Source organism: Mesoplodon bidens, assembly GCF_964165515.1.
Source record: "Mesoplodon bidens genome assembly, contig: HAP1_SCAFFOLD_129, whole genome shotgun sequence".
Lineage (NCBI taxonomy): Eukaryota > Metazoa > Chordata > Mammalia > Artiodactyla > Ziphiidae > Mesoplodon > Mesoplodon bidens.
The window spans coordinates 950,707-968,123 of record NW_027671294.1 but is presented as its reverse complement, the minus strand read 5'-3'; the positions used below and the strand labels follow the sequence as shown (position 1 = coordinate 968,123).

At 43.8% G+C, this 17,417-nt stretch overlaps 1 protein-coding gene across 1 annotated transcript in view; it reads left to right on the top strand.

The window, feature by feature from the left end:
- Positions 1 to 1,379: 1,379 nt before the first annotated feature.
- The window catches only part of LOC308611602 (uncharacterized protein), a gene marked incomplete at its 5' end in the record, with an annotated part of 124,748 nt that continues 108,710 nt past the window's right edge, over positions 1,380 to 17,417 (top strand). Inside the window, 2 exon segments of the mRNA XM_081260322.1 lie at positions 1,380 to 1,393; positions 2,564 to 2,601. Of these exon segments, the coding sequence (XP_081116448.1) occupies positions 1,380 to 1,393; positions 2,564 to 2,601 (52 nt within the window).

Below are 17,417 nucleotides of genomic sequence, written 5' to 3'. Positions count from 1 at the left end.
GGATCATCTTCACTATCGTGATTCTGAATTCTTTTTCTGGAAGGTTGCGTATCTCCACTTCATTTAGTTGTTTTTCTGGGGCTTTATCTTGTTCCTTCATCTGATACGTAGCCCTCTGCCTTTTCTTCTTGTCTGTCTTTCAGTGAATGTGGTTTTTGTTCCACAGACTGCCGGATTGTAGTTCTTCTTGCTTCTCTCCCATCTTTGGCTAATGTGACACTTACCATGTATTTTCTGCTGTATCATGTCACTGTTTGGATTCATGTTTATTTATTATGTTATCATACTATTAGCTACCTTCTAGAGGGTTGAGATCTGGGAGTCCCCTTGAATCTTCCTCGCAACATCAATGAGTAACTGAGCCAGATTGATACTGTCCTCTAAACCAGTTATTCTCAAAGGTTAATATGCATATGAATTATCTGCTAGAATAAATGTACTGATTCAGCAGGCCAGAGATGGGGCTTGAGAGTCTGCATTTCTATTTGGCTCTCAGGAAATATGAAGGTGCAGGTGGGAGACCCATGCTTTGAGTAGCAAGACTCTAAACTTCTCTTTAACCCCTCTCTCTTCCTTCTTCCTCTTTGTCACTCTTTTGGCTGGGGACCCTGTTACCTCAGATCCTCCTAACTGACCTGCCTGAAGCCTGTTCTTCCCCACCACCAGTGTATCCCTTATAAAACTATTATCTACCAGAGCCCTACCTCCACGGTGAACTCGCCCAAACAAAGGTGCCATGCAAATCGTAAATGCAGAGTTGCCCTAAGACCTGACCTGTGACCTAAGGACCTGGCTAGGTATTTTGCTTGGGACATCCCCATTCTTCCTTTTCCTGCTTCTGTGGTTTCCTTCTTCTCTGCTAACCTCCTCTGATGAACTCAATATGGCTACTCTGCTTTTCCCCAAAGTACTGATATTCATTTTCTCCCAACCCAAGCCAGGAGCTCTGCACTGTGGCTCACAGATTTTCCACACTGGCTTGGGCTTCCAGCAACACCTTCAACGTGCCCTTTCTTAAATCCACTGTTGCCCTGCTGTTAGGGAACCGTTGGCCAAAACTGCCCGCCTTAGCCAGGCATGATGGTAACCACTTGCATGAATTGTTTCCCAGCAAGAGACAACTTTGTCTCCTTGGACATTTATTTCCAAGTGTTAGACAAGAAGGGGTCCCCTTCTCGGGGCCTTGGAAGAGGTCCTCCTTCCTGCAACAGCACTATGTCGTGTTACAAAAGAGCGTAGCTGAGGAAGCTGAAAGTTGATTAGAGGAAATCATGGTTGGGAAGGAGAAATGATGTAGTCTATCGGTGAAAACTAGCCTTGCCTTCTTTACGACTGCCCTGCAGTTGTTTGGTCTCACAGAGCTGGGGGTCATCCCAGACATGGGTTTGCATCAGTGAGTTTCAGGCCACTGCTTTGCAGGATTCCCTCGTGGGTTATGGGAAGCAGTAAGGTTTCAAGTGCCTACTTTCTGTTTTAGTTTATTTTTATTCATTCCTTTGTTATTATTATTATTATTTTTACTGTCAGCTCTATTGCTCAATAGTAAATAATGTATTGCAAAGAGAATTGTCCGTTATCAACTGGGCAGAGACCAGGGCAAAGAAAGTACCGAGAGAGATTCTGGAGAACAATGGATGTGGAGGAAGCAAAGATGGGAAGTGAGATTCCTGGGTTTGGGGCCCCAGTTCTGCTCACATGTCTATATAATCTTGGAAGGGTGATCTAGCCTCTTTGGCCTGTTCCCCCAGTTCTCAGAAGGGTGCTGGGGACATATCACTGTTTAACAGGCCTTAAGCACAAGTTAGTAGGGCTGTGCGGAATACTTCTCTTCTTTAATGAAAAAAAGGACACATTCTCCCTCCCACAGTGTTCTCAGTGCCATGAAGTTTTCCTCTGCCCTGTAAGTGGGTCTTTGTGTGACCTTCCCAGGCTCAGGGAGTAGACTGAAGGGTCACTAAGACCTGAGCCAAATGCATTTTCATTCTGTATGCTTCCCCTCACTGCAAAGACTGTCAAATTCCTTCATGGAAGAAAACAGTGAATTTGGAAGGAAAATGCAATGTAACCATTTTTTACCCTAAGGAACCAGCTTTGCTTTCCAATGTGTGAATGTTTTCTAGTGTGTTCCCAGGGCCGTGAGTGTTTCAAGAAGTTTGCAGTGCACTGCTGTACTCACTCAACCTCCAAGTCTCACCCCCTCCCAACCCATTCTCCAGAGTCCCCAGGGTTTCCACGTATAAATCAAGGGACTGCAAGAGCTCTGGCTGGAAGGAGCACAGCGTGAGGAAGTTGGTGGAAGGTGGGAGGCAAGAGTGGGAGGGGAAGAGACTTTCAGCAGAGAAAGGGACTCTTGAGACCCATTTGTAAGACAGACACTTCACTCAGCGTGATTTCTACATTTGTGCCCCTTTAATGGTCAGCAGTAGAATCAATGGAGTGCCTGCTACCTGGTTAATATTGGGGCAGTTAGGTGGCAGCAATGAGCCGTCCAGCTATGGGATCCATGGGCTGACAAAAAGACCATTGAACATTGACTTTTCCACTTTTCTTTCTCTTTCCCCAGGGCAGCCACTGAAGTTCTGGCAGCATTGCTGAAATCCAGTAAGTGCCTCTTTTGAAACGTGGTTATTTCTTTCCCCTCTGAGTTCAGTGAAAGATGCTCTTCTGTCTCCATGGCTCATTTTCAACCTGGACAGCAGTAGAACCATTCCTGGATCTTTGGGGTGAGATGGAGGATATTACAGCAGTTCTAACTCGGGGCTGCAAAGAGAGAGTTAATCTCTCTCTCTGTGGAGGTGCCATTCATAATGCTGCCAAGACAACTGACTCTAACTGGAGTATGTTGTCTACTGCAGACCCGAGGAACTCTCCAGCTCCTTCTAATTGGACCAGCAGCTTTTAAGGACTGTTGGAATAAACTGCAGGTTCCAGTGGGATTGTCCTATGGAAGAAAGGTTTATGACAGTGGGTGGGAAGCATGATTCTTGCCTTTGATTCACAACTCAGCTAGTGACTATATTCTTGGGCAGATGGGGTGTTGGAATCACTTGGAGAGTGTAGATGCTGATAACAAATTTATATTAAAAAAATGGCTCTTTCCTTAGTTACTTGAGTGATTGCAAAAGAATAGCTCTGGGAGTCTGAATAATTTGAGAATTGTTTTTGTTTGTTTGCCTTGTAGCTCTGGTCTAATTACATTGGGAGTCAATTTCATGTGTGCAATATAGTAGAAGGCACCATGCACTTGGGAGTGAAGAAGTTTCAGCTTAATGTTTTTATTTTTTTCCCCTCCTTACCTCTTCATCTATTTTAATTTGGCATCTTGGAAACCAGCTGCTTCAATTGTGATATTTGTTCCTTTATAGGGAGCCCGAGGCATGTGGGTAATAGGTGAACTTTAATAAAACTTACAAATAAATAAATGAAAATCAAAACACCTTCTCCCCCAACCACATATCTCTGTCAACTCTAAGTGCAGAGAAAGAGTCACATCACATAGTGCTTCCCTTTGTAGACTGAAAAAATAATTGAAGCTTGAATTCATTTGGTTTGTTGGAACTTGGTACAGTACACAAGTCTATCCACAGCTGCCTGACCTGCAGGGAGAGTGAAGGTGGTTAGAGCAGGTTGGGGAATGAAGAGTGAGGGGTTAGGAAGCCCTCGAGATAGGAGCGGGGGAGAAAGTGTTACCTGCGGGTTATGGGGAGAGAACGGTTCATTCTCCATACTGAACTTGACTCAGGTTTGGCATCTGGGTTTTCATTATTTACCTGCTCACTCTGTCTGCTCACCTGATTATAACACCAGGTGTTCGAGGAAGCAAGGTGGGGAAGTTCTTGGATTGCAGGAGGTAAAGATGCTGAGAACGGCTGGGTAAGCCAGCAGGCGAGTGCTGTGCCTTAGGAAAGTAGCTTTCTCCTGGATCCTCCCTGCCCAGCTTTGGCAGTAGAGGCCTGATGTTTCATGGGGACAGAGCCCTGCTAGTGTTATCAAATGCAGGGGGTGGGGGTCCCGCTGCTTGCTGCTTACAAAATCAATTACATACTCGCAAATGTTGGTAGAAAGGAAAGATGCCTTTAATCAGAATGCTGGCAATCTGGGGAGATGGTTGACTCAGCCTCCCCCCAAAACCACTTCTGAAGATTCGTCCATGATACTTTTAAAGGGAAGGAGGGAAGTAATCTCAGTTAGTCATTGAGATAGGGGGTCAGAATCATCACCATCCCTCACTGTGTGCAGGCTTGTAGACTTCTGGTGATCTTCCTCTAAGATGTTACCTTGTTCATGCAGTTCGGTCACACCGTCCGTTCAGATCTGGTCATCTGTTAATTACTTATTCTTCATTTCTACTTCTTTGATCTGTGGAAAGAACCAATGAGTTAGGCAAGGTATTGTGTGATTAAAAAATTTGAAAGGTGTACTTGGGCCGGAGATTGTAGAGAATTGGGGTGCCTGATTTAAAATTAGTTAAATGGTGCAAACGAACTTATTTACAAAAGTGATATAGAGTCACAGATGTAGAAGACAAACTTATGGTTACCAGGAGCGAAAGGGTTGGGGAGGGATAAATTGGGAGATTGGGACTGACATATACAAACTACTATATATAAAATAGATAACTAATAAGGACATACTGTATAGCACAGGGAACTCAGTAATCTGTAATGACCTATATGGGAAAAGAATCTAAAAAAGTGTGGATATATGTGTATGTATAACTGATTCACTTTGCTGTACACCTGAAACTAACAACATTGTAAATCAACTGTATTCCAATAAAAATACAAAAAAAAAAAGTTAGTTACAATCTAGCTTTGCTAAAGTGAGGAGAAAGTGGCTTCCTGCTGAGAGCAGTTTCCTGCAAAGAGCTGTTTACACTAGCTGAGAAAGGCTGACTTATTTTTCTACCCATACACACACACCCCTGAAGCTCAGAGTTGAGTGTCCTGATACACCATGTGTAAAAATCTGAATGTAGTCACATGACAGTTATTAACTATTTCTGTGTAAAACATGATGCATGGGCCCAGGAGAAACCAATAGCCAGTGCAAATACCGTCTGATTCAGGCTTAGAGCCTTAAGTGGGTTTCCAACGTGCTAGTTGTGCTTAGCAAATGGAGTAGTACACTGCACTAGGGGCTCAGTTTTAGAGTTTCTAACTTCTACTCTCCCTCCAGAGCTCAGCTCAGACCTCATTCCCTCTGAAAACACTTTCCCTGGCTACCAAGACCAGGCTGGATGCCCCTCCTCTATGCTCCCATAGGCTTTCCCAACACAACATTGATTATGCTGCATTGAATTTGCTGTTGCCCATCTCTCCCAGCAGATTGCAAACTTTTGAGGGCAAGGGTCATCTTTGCTGATTGTTGTATTACTTGCATCAGCACAATAAGAAACCTAAAATAAATATTTGTGTACTAAATGTTTAAGTGAATGAATGAGTTATAATATCTACATGTATAAAAAAAGGCAATACCGCCCCCTACTACCCTGTACTACTGAATCCAACGACCCATACATAGAACCAATGATATTAGTTCAAATCTCTGTTTAACTATACAAATGGACTGTCAGGGAAATGATAGCCTGCCATCCTCCACATATAAACCAAGTTTTATTGTCGCATTGTCTGCTGAGCTGTCCACATAGACTTTTGTCTGAGTCTCAGGTTCATCCTAACACGACAGAGCTGGATGAGAACTTCTCTTAAGGTCTTTCTACCACTAAATACTCAGCCTTCATGTCTATCAAGGTTTCTCAACCTTAACACCCTTGCATTTTGAACTGGATAATTCTTAGTTGTTGAGGCCTGTCCTGTGCATTTTGGAATGTTTAGCAGCATCCCTGGCCTTTTCTCACCAGGTGACATTGCCAGTTATAATGACTAAGATTTGTCTCTAGACACTAATAATTGTGCCCTGGGATGTGAAAATTGCCTCCTTCTGAGAATCACTGTTGCATATTTGATCACACATTAGCTGAAGCTCATTCAGGGTTTCAGATGATCCCTCCCAAATACTTTTATTGGTATTTCATAGAAATGCTCTTCTTGCATAATTGATCTTAAATTCCCGAGTACTGGTGTCATTCCTGTGGGTTCACATGAAGTAAGAATACGATGGCAGAAAGTCTTTATGAACATGCAGAAGTTACTTGGGAGGGAGGAGGTTCTAGAGATCTAGAGGATCTTAGAACAAGGACAGCAGAAATTTCCATTGCAGGGCTTCCCTGGTGGCGCAGTGGTTGAGAGTCCGCCTGCCAATGCCGGGGACACGGGTTCGTGCCTCGGTCCGGGAAGATCCCACATGCCGCGGGGCGGCTTGGCCTGCGAGCCACGGCCGCTAAGCCTGCATGTCCAGAGCCTGTGCTCCTCAACAGGAGAGGCCTGCGAACCGCAAAAAAAAAAAAAGAGAAAAAAAAAGAAAGTTCCTTTGCAAGTGCCAACTCCCATGTGTGGGTAGGATTCTGAGATCATATTTGAGCTCAGCAGGCAAGAGGGCTGTTTTTTCTTTTTTAAGTTTATTTTTTATTGAAGTATAGTTGATGTACAGTATTATACAAGTCACAGGTATACAATATAGTGATTCACAATTTTTAAAGGTTATACTCCATTTATAGTTATTATGAAATATTGGCTATATTCCCTGTGTTGTACAATATATCTTTGTAGATTATTTTATACCTAAAAGTTTGTACCTCTTAATCTCATACACCTATACTGCCCCTCCCCACTTCCCTCTCCCTACTGGTAACCACTAATTTGTTCTCTATATCTGTGAGTCTGCTTCTTTGTTTTTATATTCACTAGTTTGTTATACATATTTTTTAGATTCCACATATAAGTGATAGGATACAGTATTTGTCTTTCTCTGTCTGACTTATTCATTTAGCATGATGCCCTCCAAGTCCATACAAGTTGCTGCGAATGGCAAATTTTCATTCTTTTTTATGGCTGCATAGTATTCCATTGTATATGTGTATACCACATCTTCTTTATCCATTCATCTGTTGATGGACACTTAGGTTGCTTCTATATCTTGGCAATCATAAATAATGCTGCTATGAACATTGGGATGCATGTATCTTTTTGAATTAGTGTTTTGTTTTCTTTTTGGATATACACCAGGAGTGGAATGGCTAGGTCATATGGTAGTTGTATTTTTAGCTTTTTGAGAAACCTCCATAGTGTTTTCCACAGTGGCTGCACCAGTTCCCACAAACAATGTAGGAAGGTTCAAGAGTGCTGTGTTTAAATAGCAAAGTCTTCCATGGATTTGGGGAGGAGCAGTTGCCATCTTTGTTCTACCAGCCTAACCAAAGTATTGTGTGGCATGTAAGGTCTGGGTATGGATGGTACCACTGCACTTAGGCTGGGGTTGCTGTGGGGGGGATGAGTGTCATGGAATTCTCTAGTTGCTTCAAATGCCTTCATGCATAAGTAAGACTTTACATTGAATGTCTGTCAATTTACATCCCAGATGAGTTTGTGTCCACTGAACCTAAATGCAGGAAGTCAGTTTCTGTCTAAAATTCAAACCCTCACCATCTGGCACTGATATCTGGGAATATTTATGTGAACCTTTATCTCCTGAAAGCAAACTCATTTTAGCTGGTGATGATTTTGGCCTTGATACTTATCAGTATAAAAGTGGGCCATTTTAGTATATCTCTATAATTGCGTTACAAAAGGAGAACATTCCCCAGTTAAAATAGAGCCAGAAGGACATATCTACTACCCTGGGGGCAGTAAACATGGGTGGGCTTGTGAATCTTAGGTCAACAAGACCCTATGACGTAGTGGGTGGTGGGAGGCAACCCTCACCAGTAACGGGGAGAGCAGGGCTGAGGGATCTGGGAGCCTTGGAGCTGCCCACCATAACAGAAAGAAAGGGAAAGAGCACCAGGTTGCATAAGAACAATTTTGTTATTTTGTCTCAGCCCTTTCTTCCATCAAGTAGCTATTGCATGAGAAGCCAATGTAGGAAAGGTAGATGGCGGACAGAGAGAAACGAACCAAAAGACAGCTCTCATCTCTTTCCTTTTCCGAGGAACAACATGCAAAATAAAGCCTTGGAAGTCCTAGGCCTCTTTTCCAATTATTTCCGAAATTTAGGATACTAAAAATTAAAGTCATTGCTCATTCAAGGGTCCTTTTTGTATGTATGTGGGCTAGAACGGTCTAATCCAGATTCCATACTTTTATTGTATCAGTTCCCCTGTCTCTACCTACGCATGTGCAAACACTAAATTTTCCTGTATTGAAAGCTTTGTCCTTTTATGCTTTACCCTGCACAAAAACATTTAGCTTTTTATTACCAAAACTTAATAAGGCTTTGAGTAATAAATAATGCTTCCATTGCAGGCAGTTTTTTCTCTAATTAACAAAAATAAGACATGGTCCTTTGCCCCTGTCCCTTTTTTTAAAAAAAAAATTATTTCTTTATTGAAGTATAGTTGATTTACAATATGTTAATTTCTGGTGTACAACAAAGTGACTCAGTTATACACATATATACATTCTTTTATTTATTCCTTTCCATTATCGTTTATCCCAGGATATTGAATATAGTTCCCTGTGTAATGCAGTAGGACCTTATTGTTTATCTATCATATATGTAATAATCTGCATCTACTAACCCCAAACTCCCAGTCCATCCCTCCCCCAATGCCCCCTCCTCCTTGGTAACAATGTCTGTTCTCTATATCTGTGAGTCTGTTTTTGTTTCATATTTCATTTTATTTTATTTTTAAACCAAGTTTATGTCTAGTTTATATATATACTTTTAAAATTTTTATTGGACTGTCGTTGATTTACAATGTTGTGTTAGTTTCTGCTGTACAGCAAAGTGAATCAGTTACACGTACACATATATCCATTCTCTTTTAGATTCTTTTCCCATAGAGGTCATTACAGAGTATCGAGTTGAGTTCCCTGTGCTGTACAGCATTTGTGTCATATTTTAGGTTCCACATATAAGTGATCTCATATGGTATCTGTCTTTCTCTTTCTGACTCATTTCACTTAGTATGATAATCTCTAAGTCCACCCATGTGACCATCTCCCTTTTTCTATCTGCATCCACTCTGCCTTTCTTTCTTTTGTCTGTGTCTCTACCTGGACTTCTGTGTCTCTTTTTCCTTTTTTTTCCCGTCATCTTCTTCTCCTTTCTCATTGGCCTCCCCACCTCTCCCTTTTTCTTTCTGCTCCCTAACACCCTTTTGTGAGCATTAGGTATAAATGCAGTTTGGAGAAGTGGTGGCCTGGCAGTGGTGCTTGGAATGAGCGTGCACTGTGGGATTCTGCCTGATGTGTACTGGCTCCAGGGATGAATCTTCACGTAACGCCTTGGTAGTAACCTTGCTGCCCAGCTTTAAAGGTCACATTCTCGCAACAAGGAAAGACCTGAAGCACTTTCTGGTTCAGGCCCTACATCTTAGTAAGAGGATGATGGGTCTAGTTCAGACCACTCTCCAACTTCAGCATTAGCATTCAGAGGAGTCTGGGAGTTTGCATAAGTTGGGGCAATGGGGATGGTGCAGGGAATGGGAAAGTGAGTTAGTAAAGGGAGGGAGACAGAGAAGAATGAAGGGAGGGAGAGATGCAAGGGAGCTCGTGGGAAGTTTGGCAGGGAGAGGAGATTCTCTGGTGTCTTCCTCGGTGAGCTCCGCCTGGCTGGCTCACGGGGTCAGTGCAGCCTGTTGCTGGCGGGGGTATAGGAAGGAGGGGACTTCTGGCGCCTAGAGTCCTGATCATGGCCAGACACCTCAAGCTCTCAACGGTCCTCTACTATGGCCTGGCAATCAGCAGTGTAGGGACTGGAGGACTTGGTGGCCAGATAGTTGCTCTACAGCAAAATGTCAGAGAAGGGGCCATGTTTGAAAAGCCCCAACTGAGGCTTTTGTAGGAATTCTAGGAGCTCTGAGGAGTTCTCAGAATGGCATCAGTGTTTTAGGATGGTTGGCAGTGTGATTCCTTTGAACTTCTGACATACACCAGTAGCCGTAGGGTGGCACAGACTTCACAGGGCTCACATGTACAATCTGTGTTCCCACGGGACCTGGAATCTGTCCTCCTGGCTTCCCAGGCTGCCTGGACAAGCCTGGTGCCCCAGGGTTCTGCCCACGGAGTGTTTCCCCTTCAGTTTCCAGAGGAGGGCCATGGAGTCAGACCATCAGAGCTGGAAAAGACCTTCGAGGTTGTTTAGTGCAGTGGTGTTCAAACATTTTTTTCTTTGAGTAGAGAACTCAGAGCCCTGTCTGTCCGTTTCCCAATGATTCTCCCCTAAGGTGGCCTCTGAGACACGTTCACAAAACTATAGGGCTCCCTGAGAACCCAGAAAACTACTAATCTTTCTAACAATTGAAATATATTTGACACTTAACATTGTGTACATGTAGCACATTCTCGTCATAGATGTACATTCTAGACTTGCTACATCTATGTTGCTATATCGCTATTAGAGCAGTAATTTGCACCTCTGTCACATCACATAATTATCATTTCTTTGTAGTGGTTGGAATAATTAAGATCTAGTCTCTTAGTGAGTTTGATGACTACAATACGAATTGTTGTCTAGATCCCAGAAAACGGTTGGTCTTATCCACCCCTCTCCGCATTTTCACACAGGGAAACTGAGGACCAGAGAGAGGGAGTGACCCACCCAGATCTCTGAGACTTAGAAGGTTTCTTGTCCAGCTAACACTGGTTCTTTCTTTTGTCTCAGCACAAATGTCTCTGTCAAGGGTATTGACAACCCCCCATCTCTGCCCAGGGTTAGGTTTCCAATTAAACCTTTTCACTATATTTATACTAACTCTAAATATACTAACTATAACTAAGAACTAACTATACTGTAATCAGTGAGTCCTATATTTCTGCATATGTGTTTGTGTGTATGCATTTTTGTGTACGTATGCACGTATTTTCCCTGCAGGGTCTACCTCCATGGGCACTGGGATCCCTATCATAGCCCGCACTCCTCACACTGTGCTGTACCCAGAGAACCTCTAACACACTAATGTTAACTAAAGAAGGATTCCAGTTTCGTGACTTAAGCCTCATACATTTGTTTCCAATATGCCTTAATGAAGAGGCCAGCCCAATTCCTGTCCCCAGAAAGAATCAAACTGTGGTGTGATTATAGACCCAACGTCCTTTCTGCCATCATAACTTCTGGAGAAGCAAGTCCTATATTTCTGTGATGATCCAGAAATCTGCTTCAAGTACTATTGCTAGATTTTTGCATTTGTCACACTGGATGGACTGCTGTGATCGACTCTGTATGAATGAAGACTAGCAAACTACATCCGTCACACGGTGGGATTGAAATGACATCGCACACGTGTACCATTTATCGACTGCTTAGCGTGTCAACCACTGTATATACCACTGCATGTACATGCCTAGTAAGGGGGTATCTTCATCACCATTTCACAGGTGTAGGAACTGAGGCCTGGAGAGGTTGGGCTACAGAGCTTACCTGCTGTAGACACTGGGACCTGAGCTCTGTGCACACCAAGGAGAGATGAACAAGGGTAGGTTTATTTAGCCCAAAGAAGATAAGATCAAAATCTGAAAGGAAGCTAAATAAATACATCCTAAGTATTAGAGGGATATGTGTGTGTGTGTGTGTGTGTGTGTGTGTGTGTGTGTGTGTGTGTGTGTGTGGTGGGAGCATCTATCATTTAGTTTAGGAAAGAGCATCACACGGTCCATCCCATACAAGCATCTGAAGGGGACCCAGTGAGAGGTGCCAACACACCAACATGGCTGTGCAAAGGGCCAGAGCTTCTGCTGTGAGGCTGAGCATCAGGCGAGGCTGATGAATGACGGGGTGAGTGAGAGAAGAAGGGAACAGGGCCGGGAAGGATTACAGCTGCTAGTTCCCTTTCCCTGCTGGCTTTATCAGGCCCCCGAGTTGGGGGTGGGTGCTGATCGTCCCTGGCCACAGACCGCAGCTCATGTACTTCCTTTACCTGCCATGTGGTGGTGCTGTTCTTCTAGTTATCTTGGCCGCGCCAGTCCAATATTTATTTTCGGTGAGTAATTTATTTATCAGGAGGTTATTTTAATCTAATTTGGGCCATATTTGGTATTCCACACTATCTGTGCTTCCCAGCGTTGGCAGCTTGCATGTCTTGAAGGAAATTAGCTGAAGATGGTCCCGGAGGCATTCGCTCAGTCATTATTTAAGGGAGCTGGGAGGAGGCAGGGTGAGCGGAGCCCAAGCCCGGTGTTGGAAAAGTTGCTGGAGTTTGTTGCACTCCCAGTGAGGTTAGCGGGGTTGAGAGGGACTTACCGAGGGTAGGGAGCATCTCGCATCTCGCGCAGCTTTTTTGAGGGCTGCCTCTGGTAGAGAGCAGAGAATCTTGCAGTTACTTTTCCCCATCTCCCCTGATCCCTTGTGATAACCTGTTACCTTCTTCACCTTTGCTGCCAAGGCCAAAGGCACGACTTAAGGAAGATGCCCATCTGCCTTCCCATGGTTCACAAGCATCCCACATCCCATTTGATAATATGTTTCATGAACTGTTCTCTGCGATCCCTCAAGGAAGAGGGCAGGAAGGTGGGGAGTGATAAGAGAATTATTGTTTATGAGAGTACCTTCAGGGAATAATCATCATAAGTATTAATTACAGAGCCCTGGCACTTGCCAGGCACGTTATATTCCCATTTTACATACAAGGAAGTTGTAGTTAGGAGAGGTTAATCATTTTTTCCCCAAGATCCCATGAATGGTAAGTGGAGAGCTGAAATTCAAACTCCGTTGTGACTGTCTTCAAAGCAGAAAATCTTCCTGTTTCAAGGATGAGTCTCACCGTCCACATGGAGTCAGGAAACCTGGACTTGGCTGATGGGCATGGGACCTGAAATTATTTCTTTGTCATTGTACTTGACTTCAGTTTGGTTTTCCAAAAATGGGAGGGCTGTACAAGTTGAGTGGTTTGAGGGTGCTTTAGTAGAAGAAACTTTTTTTTTTTTTTAAGAAATCTTCTGAGGAGATGACACATCTAAAGCAGATAAAACGGGAGCAGAAGTGGGAGATCCCAGTGAATCACAGCCTGGCCTTTCCCTTTTCACCTCTTCTTTCCCTGGCTCGTGATTGATGCTGAGAAACTTCCATGGAAGTTCCTCAGGGCTCGAAAGAATCAAGTTTGAAAACCTCTGAAATAAATATTCTCATGGGACACTTTCAGAGCTCAGTAAATTGTCAGAGATTATAATTTAAAGATGGGCTGATTCATCCTTTAGGAGGTTTGGAACACATGCTCGTTTTTACTGTGTGGTGGTCCTAAGGAAGAGGTAGTCAAGTTTGACTCAGAGAGAGAGGCGAAATTGTTATCTTCATCCTTGAGCCTTAGTCAAGTAACTTTTGAGTCTCTTGGGATTAAAACACCTAATTAAACAATTAAACTGGACCTAATTAAATGAGAAGGGTCAGTTTTCGGTGGAAATGACAATGGTTGTTAGTATAGGCAAGATGGTGAACTACCTTCCCGAGATGGCCAGGATGTTCCCAGACACCCACACGGGGTCTAACAGAACTGTGGATGGTGGTGGTGTGTTTTCCTTGCCTGACATAAACTGTTTTCTGCAAAAAACATTGTTGTAATAAGGTTGCAGCCAATCCTGGTTCTCACAACTAAGCAGGCTGCTGTGTTTCAACCAGGCTATCCTGTTTTCTGGTTCTAAAGACCTGGTTCTATCTCTAGGGCTTTCCCTCTGACCTGATTATCTATCTGCCTGTAAGTTTGGGCCATGATGTTGCTTTGACAACAGTGTGAATGTGTTAAAGGAAGCTCAGGCTCCTGTTTGAATGTCGTATGTGTTTGCTAAAGGCTCAAACTTCTTACTCTCTAGAAGGTTGATCCACACACACTTACGTACTTTGTTTTCATTCTGGGGAATCAGGGGTTAACATCCAGGATTGCTGAGCTCTAAATGTTCTGGATTTCAGAATTTGTGTCACCCTGGCATAATGAGTGACTGGCTATGGATTGACAAAGATAAGGTATCACAAAGATTGAAAGAGATAGACAAAAAGATAAACATCTCAGAGCTCTGAAAGTGCACAGTAGCTTCCTCATCCCATTCAGGATTGACTGTACAATTATTTCTTTATGTCAGGATGTAAGTCAGATGCTTCCAACAGACTTCTAATAATAGCAGTTTGCAGAGCACTTTTTCATATATTATCTCATTTAATGCTCACCGTAGTCCCGCAAGACAGGTAAATATTTAACTCTTCTAGAGCAGCAGTTCTCAGCGTGAGTGATTTTGTCCCAAGGGAACATTTAACAAGGTCTGGAGACATTTTTCATTGCTACATTGGCAGGGGGTGTGGGCACTCCTGGCATCATGTGGGTAGAGGGCAGGATGCTGCGAAATATCTTACAATGCACAGGGCAGCTGCCCCCGACCCTACGACCTAATATTCAGCCTCAGATGTCCATAGTTCTAGGCTGGGAAACTGTTCTGTACAAAACATTGAGGTTCAGAGAGGTTGGCTGACTTGCCCAAGATTGCATGATGTGTACTTGGCACAGTGGGACTGAAATCCATTCTTTCATTTCACTACCAGAGGGTTTCAAATCTTTTATTTTTATTTTAAAGAAATAAATTATAGGCATTAAACATGAAATGAAAACCTTGGCAGAGCCATTGCATGTAAACAGCTGATGGTGGAGCTGTTCTGGTGGCAGCAGGGGTCAGAGACCCCGCTCAGCCTCTTCCTCAGCCCCTCCCCCAAATCCCAGGGACACCCAGGCTGCCTGGCAACTGCTACACGCATACAAGGAGACCCAGAGAACATTAGGCCCCTGTTGGCATCCACAGATCTTCTGGATTTCCCTGAGCTGTTCCATTTTTCTGAGTAGAGGATGACAGCATCTGAGTGTGTGTTTTAGTGAGAAGTGTTGGGCAGTGGAGGGGAGGCATGGGGGTCAAGTAGGAGGCTGCTGCGGGCGCATTCCAGGCGGTAGGGAAGGGGCACTCGGAGGACCACGGGGGATAGGAGTGGAGTTCAAACAAGGAAGCGCAAGGCTCACTCTTGCTTCAGGACTTTTCAGTGCTGTGCTGCCGTATGACATCAGGCCAAAGGACAGCAGGTCAGGAGTACAGAGGCTGAGCTGTTTACCTTGCTCTGTGCATGCTCAAGGCCTGGAAGCATAATGCAGTGTGAACCAATTTGCACGTGATGTTTGCACGTGCAGATTTGTTTTCCTGTAGTCCACACTGCTTGTCTGTACTCTGGCCAGAAGCAGGCAACGCCACTGACGGACAGGTGTCTCCCTCGTCCATTGACAGAGAAAGGCAGGCGGGGAAGTGCTCTGTCTTTCTTCTTCCAGGTCTAAATCCTGGCTTTCTTCTTTAAGTGTTGCCTTCTGATGAGTAAACAGTGGAAATGGCAAAATGAAACTAGGAGGAAGGTTCTCTACAATAACCCAGAAGGGACTGGGGCTCGTCTTAGGGCTTAGCAGGTGCTTCTTTCCCTATGAAGAATCTAGACTCAAAAGAAAATTCTGGATGGATAGGAAAACTCCTGGGAAATTTTAGGTCCAGGCAAAGATGATCATTCCTAAGGGCTTTCTTGCAGAGATGTCAAAAACAAATAACAAAAAGGAGAGTGAGAAAATCTGACCAACATATCTGCCCGCCCCACCTGATTTTGCACAACCTGCTGTGATGAATGTCAAAGCAGTGGGGGTCCCGCATTCTGATCTCTGCCCTACTGCTCTCCCCTCACTTTCTTCACCTGGCTTTAGCTTCCAGACTTTTTGTTATTTGCACTCACCAAATTTGGGCTTTTCTACTTGCTCCGCTCTCCAGATTTCTAGAATTTTCTGTCCCCGGATCTCTGCAACCTGATTCTTTCCTACATTCCGGTTTCAGTGCTAATGCCCCCTCCTCAAAGAGTTGCCCCAGCCACCCAGTCTAAAGTAGCAGCCCCACCAGTCCCTCTAGAATCATTCTTTGATTTTCACTGTAGCACTCGTAATTGTCTGAAGTTACCTAATTTGTGTGTGTGTGTGTGTGTGCATCTATTTGGATCTGAGAGTCTCCCCAGCTCCCCCATGGGAATGCAAGCCCCTAAGAGTAGAGACTTTGTGCATCTCATTTCCTGCTCTAATATCCCCAGTGCCTACAATACTGCCTGGCACATACTAGCACATAGTAGTTGTTAAGTGTGTTTGTTGAAAGAGTGAATGGTGGTTCCTGGAGTTTAGGGGGTATGAGTATGGTTTTAGCTGATAATTCACCACATACCTAGACACAGCAAGATCTGGCTTTCAGGGCAAACTGTCTCTGCTTATTCCCATACGCTGAGCAAACCTCTCAAGCGATCATTTCTTGCTGGGAACAAGCTCCTTTTAGAGAATTTTCCAACTAAATATTGAAAAATTAATCCTACTTCCTCAAATCTAGGATGTCATTGACTATAAGATGCTCCAATTTTTATGTGCCATGAAGAGCGAAAAAATGCTGCCAGTTGTCATTGAAACATCATCATTGGTAGGAAGCATCTTAATTTTGGAAATGCTAAAATGTGAAAAAATATATGCCTTAGAATTGATAAAGTACAAGGTGAGATTGATTCATCATATGGGATACAGGGAAGTGGCAGGCCGTTCTGGTCTGGAGTATGTCCCTATTTGTTAGTGGTCCCTTCCCCTGTAGCACTGCAGCCTAATACCTTGGACATTGTACTCTCCAAGGACCAGAGGAAGAGCTGGGTGTGTGGAGGAAGAGGCAGATATGGCTTCTGAGGCTTTCTCAAGAGTGGAGAAACTTCTATGGCTTGGGAATGTATCTGTGGAAAGGTATTAGAAGCAGTTGGTGATTCAAAAAAACCCAACCAGCAGTAGGCAAGTCTAGATTGAAAACAATGCTATGAAGGATGGTTTCTCAGCCTTCTTAGCCACTCTTTCTGAAGCTTAGGAAAAGCATCTTTCATTTTCAAAAGGCAGTCAATGGGAAAACAAGATTTGCTTGAAACCCAAATTTCCTTTAGAGCCAAGTTTACTGAAAAGTATCTATTTTACAAAGAGAAAAAAATAACTGCAAGCTAATTCCCTATCATTATTCTTATTTGAGCTAATGATAATGGAGTGTAATTTCCATTACTGCTGACATTAAGATTAGTTATGTTTCGGTACATACAGCGCGGCTTCTCCCTTGTGAGGAGCGTCGAAGCAGCTGCCGGGGAGGCTGAGAGCGACTCCGCCTCGGCAGCCCTGCAGCCACATACTGGGCCTGACTTCCCGGCTGGCCTCAGGGGTCCCTGCCGGGCGTCAGGAGGGGTCCTGAACATCTCCTCCAGGGAGCCGAGGCACCATCGGCTGTTAATTTGGCTCTTTATTTATTTATTTTTAAATTAATTTATTAATTTATTTATTTTTGGCTGCGTTGGGTCTT